Source organism: Medicago truncatula, chromosome 3 (assembly GCF_003473485.1).
Source record: "Medicago truncatula cultivar Jemalong A17 chromosome 3, MtrunA17r5.0-ANR, whole genome shotgun sequence".
In the NCBI taxonomy this organism is placed as follows: domain Eukaryota; kingdom Viridiplantae; phylum Streptophyta; class Magnoliopsida; order Fabales; family Fabaceae; genus Medicago; species Medicago truncatula.
The window spans coordinates 47,852,177-47,863,523 of record NC_053044.1 but is presented as its reverse complement, the minus strand read 5'-3'; the positions used below and the strand labels follow the sequence as shown (position 1 = coordinate 47,863,523).

General features: G+C 30.7%; 1 protein-coding gene across 1 annotated transcript; it reads right to left on the bottom strand.

The window, feature by feature from the left end:
• Window positions 1-6,058: 6,058 nt before the first annotated feature.
• Window positions 6,059-10,059, bottom strand: LOC11431153 (protein BCCIP homolog). Its single transcript, XM_003602641.4, has 10 exons — window positions 9,932-10,059; window positions 9,324-9,481; window positions 9,139-9,209; window positions 8,786-9,010; window positions 7,883-8,095; window positions 7,704-7,769; window positions 7,475-7,567; window positions 7,343-7,399; window positions 6,284-6,396; window positions 6,059-6,193 (listed from the first exon to the last, which is right to left on the bottom strand). The coding sequence occupies exons 2-9, from the start codon at window positions 9,469-9,471 to the stop codon at window positions 6,298-6,300; spliced, it is 972 nt and encodes a 323-aa protein (XP_003602689.1). The 5' UTR covers window positions 9,472-9,481; window positions 9,932-10,059; the 3' UTR covers window positions 6,059-6,193; window positions 6,284-6,297.
• Window positions 10,060-11,347: the final 1,288 nt, after the last annotated feature.

Here is an 11,347-nt window from a genome sequence, read left to right as displayed (position 1 = left end):
TATTTGTTTAAAATTTTACAATGGAATTTTTATATGAAAATTTGTGCATTTAAGATATCGAAACAACAAGTAATTTTTGTTTACATAAAGTTTATTAATTATTTTTATTTTTGAATCATTAACAAGTGTCCTAAGCATAACCCAATAATTAATAGTGTTTTTTTATGTCATCTCTTAAATAAATAAGTGGAGAATTTAAGTTCCAACTTTAAGATTCTTTAAAAAAAAAAGTTCCAACTCTAAAATCTATATATTACAATGTCATTATCAATTGAATTATGTGATGGAAACTAATTAAGTGTGTTCAGATGAAGAAATAATTAGTACAGTTTAAAATTTGAAAATGTTCTATTAAAAGATACTATAAAAAATCTTAAGAGTTACCTATATTAGGGACATGTGGGTAGTGTTCTGGTGAAGAAATATTTAGTACAATTTGAAGTTTGAAAATGTTCTATTAAAAGAGACAATAAAAAGACTTGTCATACATTAAGGACAGGAGTAGTGTAATGTGATTTAGGTTGGGACTTGGGATATTAATAAATGAGAGGATCGGTATATTTTGTTTTAATGTTTGACGAGTGTTTTTTAAGGTATTGTTTAAATAAGTTTGTATTTTTAAGATAATATTTTTTTATCATCTTCTTAACTAATGTTTTTAGGACGTTTATTAGCAAAAAAAAATTAAAGAGTTAAATTAGTTTACTTAAATTTGCATTAGAAAGAATCAAACTTAAGACATTAAGAGAAACATACTTCAAAATCTTACGTCAATATCGTTTGTTGTCGGTTAGCTTATTTGATATATATGTGTATGTATGTGTGTGTTGTTTTTTCCCCTTCAAATAGAGCCTTAATAAAAAAATGTTTTTGATAGTTTAAATGGACTTATCGAAATTCAAAATGTAAAGGATATTGTGAGATGGAGGCAGTACAAGTTAAAAGTAATTTTCATATTCATGATATGTGAAAGCATTATAATGGTTTTATTTGATACAAAAATAGATAAGTTAACAGAATGAGTTAGAAGTGTTTGGTAAAATTAGACGAACCGAAAAAATATAAAATGATATGAAGGACATATATTACAAGATATTTATATAATTTTCATTTTACTTGTATCATTTAAAAAAAACTGTTATTTTTTTCTTTTTTTTAGTATTTGTTGTCATCTTTTATTTGGTGAAGAAGGGACCCAAGGCTTAAAATAAACTAGGAAGCCCTAGGGAAAACAATTTATAGAGAACCATTCAAAAGAATGTGCAAGATGAAATCATGAATAATACAAAAACATTTAAATTTAAATCTAAATTCAGCTCGTGTTTAGTAAGGGCATCATCCTGATTGACTTCTCGAAAGATATGCATCCATCTGATAGAACCACAGCATGACTAAACTTGAAAATTTGGAGGACTATGATGATACTCACTAGGGATGGGCATGGTTCAGTTAACCATTAAAACCGAACTGAATCGAATCAAATTGCTGAAATGGTTCGGAAAAACTGAACCGAACCATTTAAAGTCTGGAAGTAATCAAACTGAACCAAAGCTATGGTTTGGTTAACCATTTACTTACCTATTAACCAAACCGAACCGAACCAAAAAAAAAAAAAATTTATCCAATGAATGAAATCAGATTTATTAAAAAACAACAAACTTAAAATTAAAAGCTAGAATCGTTTATTTCTTCAAAACAACTTATTACGATCTCTTTTTTAAAAAACCAGATTATTCAAAACAGCTTATTTTATGCAAAACTTCTTATTTTTTAAAATAGCTTATTCAAAACAACTTATTTTAAAACAACTTATTATAAAAAACAGCTTATTTAAAAAAGCTTATTTTATGAATAACAGCTTACTACGACCTCATTTTAAAAACAGTTTATTCAAAACAACTTATTTTAAAATACAACTTATTTTAATCAGTAAAAGGACTTATATGTTTAAATCTAAATAATTATACTCATATATAAAGTGTTGGTTAATTTTTTCCTAGCATGTTTCATGTTTATTATCAGTAAAACTTGCTGGTCCCCGTGGTTGTCAACTTTCTAATGAGTTCACTTAGCCAAAATTGTCGCTTGCTATTTCCGGTCAATTTGCATAGGTAGAAGTTTTGGGGATCAAAGCAAACACAAGCTCTCCTCTTGTGTGATAAGCTTAGAGTACACTTTGCTCTCAACTTATTTTAAAACATTCACCTCCTTTCCATGATATACTATATATTGCATTTTATCCTATTTTAACTTGAATGAACCTTCTGTCCATATTTTCCTTTCTCCACAACTTTCAGTATCACCGTCACTTAATTTTGGATATTATATTATTGTATTGAGTTTTTTTTATTTTAGAAGACAAAATGAAGTTTTAATATTTCATTTATCAGTTTTGGAACTTTGTACATAATATTTGTTTGTCTTTTATCGTCTTATAATTGATAATGAGGATCTAAAACTATATATCAATGATCTTTAAAAGCATAAATCGATAAAAATATGTCTTGGTGGAGGGTTTAATTTAAGCTGTTTTGATAATAAGTTGTTTTTTAAAATAAACTGTTTTGAATAAGCAGTTTTTTAAAATAAGTTGTTTTGCATAAAATAAGCTGTTATTATAATAAGCTACTTTGAATAAGTTTTTTTTTTTTAAATAAGTTGTTTTTCATAAAACAAGTTGTTTTGAATAAGTTGTTTTTGCATAAAATAAGTTGTTTTAAAATAAGTTATTTTGAATAAGCTGTTTTTAAAATAGATATGGTTAATGGTTAGGTTTGGTTAGGTTTGGTTCGGTTCGGATAATTGTGGTTACTAACGGTTCAGTTCGGTTAGTGAGTTGTTATCAAAATAATGGTTCGATTCGAGAATTGGTTAAATAGTTCAGTTAATTTTGATACGGTGCGATTCGATTAACCGATTCGAATTGGTTTTTGGTTATTTTTGTCCATCCCTAAAACTCACTAAAGGTATAAACCTCATTTTAAATCATATGAATAGCTTTGGTTGCATCACTATCAACAATAACATTTCGAAGACCGTGAATCTTAGCCAAAGCTAAACCATAGTAAATTTCCCAAAGTACATCTTACAAAATTAGGATATGTATTAGTATTTGTTATTGTTATCTAATTTATGTTTTTATTATAAAATAAGTTAATATAAATGATTAAACAATATAATATAATTGAGTAAAAAAATCAATACAATATATTTACATTTTTTTGACAAAAATTTTAAATATATTTATACTTCTTCTCGGAAATAAATAAAAATATTTCTTAGATTTTGTATAGAATATCGAGTAGGTACAGGGTTATATATGCATTTTTCTCTACTGAAAATATAGTATAATTGTCACCAACAATTTTGAAAGGTTGTGAAAAATGGCCTCCTTAGAATAGAATATTAGTATCTCTTTATTAGAGGAACTCAAGAATGTTCACAAAAAAAAAAAAAAAAAAAAAAAAGAGGAACTCAAGAATTAGTGGTCACCCGATCGTTAATGCAATTTACTACCCAAGTACATATTTAAGTGGTCCAATGCAATTTACACCGGTGTTTTTTTGGTACCAATGCAAAAATGCTGCCTCACATGATATTGTCTTTTTTCTTTCAAAAAAAAAAAAATGATATTGTCTTCTTTAATTACTTGTACAATTTATAGTGTGGAAAAAGGAAGCTTAAGTTCGGTAGAAATTGCATGAGAGAGGAGTCTGTAAGTTTCAAAAGCACGTAAGAGAAAAACATGAGGTGCTCTACCAACCAAGGGTTGTTAGAATCATTTATTAAGGGCACTGTGTGTGGTAGAGCAAATGTGGCTATGAAGAACACTTTAATGCCCAATTCAAACAATTTTAGTTTGGTAGGTTGAGACTTTGAAGAATACTGCCTTCGTTTTTAATTATAAGTAAAATTGGTTTTTTAGGTTCATTAAATTAATGATGTATGTGATTTATATTTTGGATTACATACATCATTAATTGAAGAATCTAAAAAATTGTTGATGTTAAAGAAATGATATATGAACAACAATTTTTTACAACTTTTGTGACAACTTTCTCTCTCATACTCACATTATCTTTTTACCTTCTCTCTATTGCTTTGGTTTTTGTGTCAATATCTCATTTTCTTTGTAAAATTTTGATTGTCACATATACTCGAGATGTTATGTTGGGTTCGTGGCAGGGTTAGGATACTCTCTATTTATCAAAATAAATGAAGTATACAATTTGAAGAGATATATATACAAAAAAATAGACATTGAATCTTACCATTAAATAAGTCTCATCAACATTAATTATTTTATATTTTTTTTGTGTTTTTATGTCTTAAATGAAAGAAATGAAGAGAATAATAAATCGAGAGTATCCTTAATTGAGCTAGACTCAACCTACCAAACTAAAATTGTTTGAATTTTCTTGTTCAAAAAGAAAAATGTTTGAATTTTGTTATTATAGTTTAAATTTTGTATATGTTGATTTAAAAATATTTCAATTTAATTTCAAGCGTTAAAAATTTAAATTGTCTCTCTAAAAAATATTGTAGAATTTAGTCTAAGTACCTTTCATGAAAACATTGTGTTTTTTACTCATACTCACATTATCTTTTTACTTTCTCTCTTTATTGCTTCGGTTTTTGTGCCAATACCTCATTTCCTTTGTAAAATTTTAATTGTCACAAAAGTTGTCACATATATAGATGTTCAAATAACACAACTCGAGATGTTATGTTGGGTTGGTGGCAGGGTTAGGATACGCTCTATTTGTCAAGGTAAATATGATTTCAATATTTCAAATTTTGATTTTGATTCAACTATTAAAATATATTTAATAATTTTTAACTCTTCAAATAGAATTTCATCATCAATCTTGGCCAAAAAAAGAATCTCACCATCAACATCATCTAAACTATCTCTTTTAGATAAATTTCAAGACACTTAAGGTGCAATCTTATTTCAAGACACTTAAGGTGCAATCTTAGGTCATTATTAAAAATAATGATTAAATTTTTTAATATTACAAAAAATAAAAATATTCTCATATGCTATGTTGCTCACATTCTGGGAATCAATTGGTTTCTTTCTCATTGGAGGCAAAACTCACACACTAAATATTAAAAAAGAAAGGTATTGTGAATTCAAACTCGCATCCCAACATATCACATACTTATGCACTCTATTTACCATTTGAATTGTACTTAACAAACAAGTTAGTCAATAGTTCTTTTAAAAAAAACAGTTAGTCAACTGTTTAATTTACACTTATATAAAAAATAATGAATTCAAAAAGATTTTTTAGCCGATTTAGTCTTTGCTGTGTGCTTTTATATAATAGCATTAGCCAATTCATATTCTCTATCTCTTTTCAATTCTTTAATCAAATATTTTACTAGTTTTAAGGTGTGTTTGGATTGATGGTTTGTGAGGGGAAGGGAGGGGAGGACTCACTTTTATTTTTTAAATTACGAACAATGTAAAATGATTTTTTGAAAATTGAATTAACAACATGATAAATCATCATATAATACTTCAAAAACACTTAATTTATTTTAAAAAAATGTTTTACATTGTTCGTAATTTAAAAATAAAAAATGAGTCCTCCCCTCTCTTCCCCTCCTAAACCCTCAATTCAAACACACCCTTAGACTTTGTTTGGGAGTTTGGAGGGGAGGGAAGGGTTTTGAAAAAATAGGAAGGAGCAAGTGGAAGAAATAGAAGACATTGGAAGGAGAGGGTTTTGGAGGTTAATTTTTTACTCATAATAAAAAATCCCCCTCATTTTGGGAACTCAAAAATTGTATTGAGGGAGGGTTTTGGGGGGTTATGGAAGGTTTATATGAATTTTTTAAATTCAATCTATGTTGTTATAATATTTTTAAAATTAAAAGTATATTAATCGTAAGTATTAATTTATCATTCTCTAAAAAACTGTTCTTTAAAAAAATGTGAATTTTTTTGTCAATTTTTCTATATATTTCCAACCCCCCAAAGCCCTCCCCTCCCTTCCCCTCCAAACTCCCAAACAAAGCCTTAATGTTTTATAGTGAAAGCATCCAAAAATTGAGAAACCCAGAAAAGTGTACAAACTAACAACGGGGGATCAATTATTTTCAAAATTTTGCCAATTATCACTGCAGAATAAAAAGGACAACAAAGTTTAATTTTAAAAATCCCAAAATTTGGCATCTCAAACGCCTGCAGGAAAAGAAAAAAAAATCAAAGTTAAAATACAGACAGCTTCAAAACGTTTCAAGATTCTGTTAATGAATTGTCTAGCAACATTACCTTCTGGTTTGCCTTCAGCCTTCATTTATTAAAGAAGTTAATTGTTGACGAAATGTTGGCATTTTGTCTGCCTCAACAGCCATGATTAATCCCATTGAGCTGTAATTCTTCAGCTGTAAAAAGAATAAACCGTATAGTTCAGAATAATTGATGATGAAAGATTACTACCCCATTCTACAAATCGGATAATATAACTGAAATAGATTTCTTTGCCTTCTAGATTAATAATTTTAAATTTCAATGTCCTATTCCTATCTCTTTTTGTAGGTTAAAGCACTGCACTTCAAATTGAAAAATCAGAAAATACAAGAGCCAGAGTTCATATCTAATTTTTAATGTAACAGATTCATATTCATTCATTAAAACTGAAATTAAGCATATTAACGTGCAAGTAACAAACCCTGAAGTGATTCTAAGGCAGTGGAGAGAAATGAGCTAATCAAACATGTCCCATGGTACTAAAAATAAAACTCTATTCAGCGGCAGAGTCTGAATCGAAAAAGGCTCCATGGATCAAAGGCTAACTGATAACATGTAAAACTATATGAGTCATTGCTAACTTTGTTGTGTGTGGATATTCTGTTTTCATTAATTCTCAATAAAGATGATCACATCTTTATATAACGCTGCCAATCCTGCACACGTGTGCAGGTTATCAGAAACGGTTTTTAATCCTGTGCACAGGTTAATGTAACTAACCTCCAGCTGTCACTAACAGCTCGTCCTTAACAGACCTATAAATATTGCATGGTTAACCTATAAAACTTTTCTTATTACAATCAAATTAAAATAGACAATCATTCAACAAATAAATTTGTTAGAATTTGTAGAGAAAAACTTGTTAAAATTTATTAAAGATGTCAATTTGTAGAAAAGAAACAAAAAATTTGCACACTGCATTTCATTTGTATAAACATTGCAACCCCACAAATAGACCACATGGCAAAAATCAAAAGAAGAAACAAATACAGTGCTTATTTATTTCTCAAACCAGCAGAGGTTTATCTATGCATTTCAACAGGTCACTTCCATCAATTAAACCAAAAAAGAGTAACTTGCCTCATGAGGTGCAGGTTGCTGCGTGCGCAAAGGAAAACAGAAGGACCACGAGCTTAACTGGAAATTATTTAGGACAATAATCAGTGATCAGAGACAAAATAATTCAAAATGATGGCACCAAGATACTAATACCTTGTGAAAAAGTTCATCCTCGGGCTTAGCATATACTATTGCCTCTTCACTATCATCGCTCAGTTTTCTTTTCTGTTGTTCTGCATTCTTGTGCTATATTTTTACAAAATGAAATAAAATGTTACAAAACAACAAAAATGGAGAAGAAAATGATCGTAATCATAAAAGCTAAAGATAACAATAAGAGAACTACAATAAATAGGAAGGAGATACTGCAGAAGCATGATACCTTGTAAATTTTGCTAAGAATTATATAATGCTTAAACCGGAAGGAATTCCGGAGGTCCTCTGTTGGCTGTTAAGTGTGCAAAATAACAATATAAGTTTAAAATTGAAAATTAGTGCACCAGTAGTCAAACAGAAAAACATGTTAACACCCTCACCCATCTGATTCTATCAACATCTCACCTCATCTTCTGTGGCCCATGACACTTCATTAAAAAGAGAATCATAAAGATGTGGTAAAAGCTGGGGAGGAAGGTTCACCACACGCTGTGATACCAGAAGACCTACGTTGTGTGCTTGTTCCCCCAAAAGTAATCTCAACTTATCAGCAATGCCCTTCTCTTGGCCTGCTTTAAGGAGGAGAAATTCCTTGAGTTTCATAATACATCTTTGCTCCTAGCAAAATTATTAGGCTCAAATTAGATTAGCTTCAAGGAGTTTCTCAAATAAAATATGTATTTGGATCCAAACTTACAGATAAAAAATAACCTTATAAATTGTAGATAGCATAGATTAGATGGCGAAGCTTCTAAAAAAGTTGACAGGTAGATGTTAATTCAACTTGTGCAGTCACAAACAAGTTCTTAGTTAAGTTCTCATGACTGTTGAGATGTTAAACCAGTCACAAACAATATTTTCAAATTGTTGCGGGCCACTATTCAATGAACCAGAGACATCAAAGAAAAAATTTGAGATTTTAATAAGAATGAATTGATCAAGGTTCAATTCCCATACAAATTTAATATACAAATTCCTTTTTTTCTTGAATATCAAAACACACATATGATTACTATTTTGGTGAGGAAACTTTCTGCAACAACTTGCTAACTAGTAAACTTGCGCAAGGGGGAAATGGACATAAAAACTAAATACTTGTTTCCTAAAGAAAAAAAATCACTTTTTTTTGTATTAAAATTGATATATCCACCAAAGATAAAGAGGAACAAACGCAAAAAAGAAGAAAGTAAGTGTGATCACACAATAAATGCAATGATTATATACTACATTCAAAGCACCAAAAAAGTAAAAGAAAAAGAGGCAAACAGATCAGGCGCAAAACGCTATATGCGATAACATGTGACTTACCCTATACCTCCATAAATTAAGAGTGGTAACAAGAGCGAAAACTCCTTCGTCCTTGTCATCCTCTACCTTCACAACAGTCCCTACAGTGGTCTGTTCCAAAATCAAGTCTGCAAAGCCGCTCAAATCCCATTCTTCAACATCTAGGTAAGTTTGCAGCAGGGTCTTAACTCCATGGAAATCAGTGGGTTTAGGATCAAAAAAGGCAAAATCTGCTTGCACAACTCCCTGAAACAGAGACCTTGTATCAATCAATTTTACTTGTTGAATGATATGATCTAGAAATTTAAACATTTCAAAATATAATAACACAAGTGATCATCTAAATCAAATCATAGCATAAGAAGATATCTTACATCAAACTCCCCGTCAGATGACTCTGACCCGTCAGGTCTTTCTTCCAAAGTGTGCTTGTTGAAGCCATTACCTAGGAAGTGGATCAGGAATAGGCATGCAAAGTGTAAAACATAAAACTATAAAAGGCACTTAAAAGCATGGATTCATTAACATTTAAATTATAAAGGAGAAAAAGACGTCTTACTAGTAGAGGAAAGGGTGGGGTTCTCAATGGATTCGGTAAGACGGTTTGGCTTAGAAACGGACGCCATACGAGCAAGAGCGCGGCCAAATGGGGAGAATGTAATGGGCCAAGATTTGGGTCGTTGACGCCTTATTGGCTTTCGAGGCATTTTGAAAACACTGAAAATGGTTTTTTTTTTTATTGATTACGCAGCGTGACACTAATACGATATAAGTTAAACAGTAATAGAATATCTTTCCTTCTTCAAAAGTAATGAAAAGCTGAAAATGCAAAATAATAGTTTTGTACCGCTACTGCTAAGGTAGCTTCTGAGCAGATAAAATAAAAAAGACAGTATAAATATAATCAATAGACACTTTTCAAAATTGTGGAATTACTGTCGAACACACGTGGTTCTATTCCAAATATATAACTTTATTAAATTCTTATGATCAAAGTAATTAGGGAGGAAATAAACATTAGGTATTGCGAATGCAGGCATAGTGCATTTTCATTCTACTAGTATAGAATATAGAATCAGTTATGCTATGTAAGGTTGCAGAAGAAGATGGTGACTCAGTAAGCACCACCGTGAAGGTAAAAAGCATAAAACAGAGGAAAGGAAATACCTGCAGTGAGGACGGACTGAGTGAGGTGAACGGAGGTCGAAGTGAACGTGAGGGAAACGATGAACGTAGGAGGAGCCGAGAGCGGTGAACACAACAGAGAGAGAGAGAGATAAGTTGCCGAATAGAAGCTTCTAGGGTGTTTTACTTTTGTTATTAGCAGCCCAATTTGTGTTGCGTTTGCGGGTTCCCTCACTTCTTCAACACAGCTTGCAATCAATTTTTGTTCTTCTAAAAACAAAAACAAAAAATCTTAGTAGAAGTGTTGGATTTAGACATATCGTTTTTTGATTTTTTTTTTTTTAGTACACTAAAAAATACATACAATAGAAATAATTTTCTCAGTCGTCACTACGAGTTTAGCTCAGTTGATATGGATAATACATTATATATGTTGGGGCAGGAGTTCGAACTCTCGACACCTCAATTCTCCACATTAAAATGTGTGAGCTTCAGCCACTTGACTACTTGATAAAAAAATAAATTAACCATATTGCTCGACTGATTTCATAGGTTGTGCGTGAAAATTCCTTACTCGTGGATTCATGACACTTTGTGTTTGACTTTGGTCTCCTCCTTCGCAACGTGAAAACTCTCTTAGTGATGGATTTGTGGAACTCTGTGTTTGATTTTGGTCTCCTCCTTCACGATGTGGTATGTCAATGTAGCACACAACTCCTTCAAGATTTGTAACTTCTTTCATCCACCAATGCGGTTGATGTTGCTACAACCATGAAATTTGAGTTTCTTGCATCATTGCATGTCCCACAATGTTTTGATCCAAACGAAACTTCTACAACTCATGTATTGAATTAGTGTGCTTGAGAAATAATCAGGTCCTTCAATCGATTACTTTAGCATCGTCTAACTTTTCTCTTGTAGTTTAATATCTTATCCGTTGATCAGCTAACAAAATAAATATTTTAACATGTATGTGAAATAATGCATTTTTCGTCCTTAAAAAATTATCAATTTTGATTTTTGTTCCTAGAAAAAATATTGTATATTTTTGCCCCTTGTTAATTTTCCGTTGTGGTTTCAATTCATGAAGTTAGCTTAACTGATGGTGGCATTTAGCATGGGAATAGATAGTTGTTTCCCACCATGGGAAAGTAAATTTTACCCATTAGATCAAATGAAGACCATACTTTTATCATACTCTTTCAACACTATATTTTTCCCCACTATCTTTCATCACCATTCTCTCTCTCTCCTCCATGCTCCAATCCACCACTAGCAATGTTCATGGTCTCTGAATATTTGTTTCCCTTTCTTGAATATTCCAACAAAAATTCCAGTTACAAATTTGTGTGTTTTTCAATTTTCCATCCAATTGAATTTCAAACCAACACCAAGAGTTTCTCCATCAAGTAGATTGTCTACAATGTTCATGACTTCATGATCTCTCTCTCTTCTAGT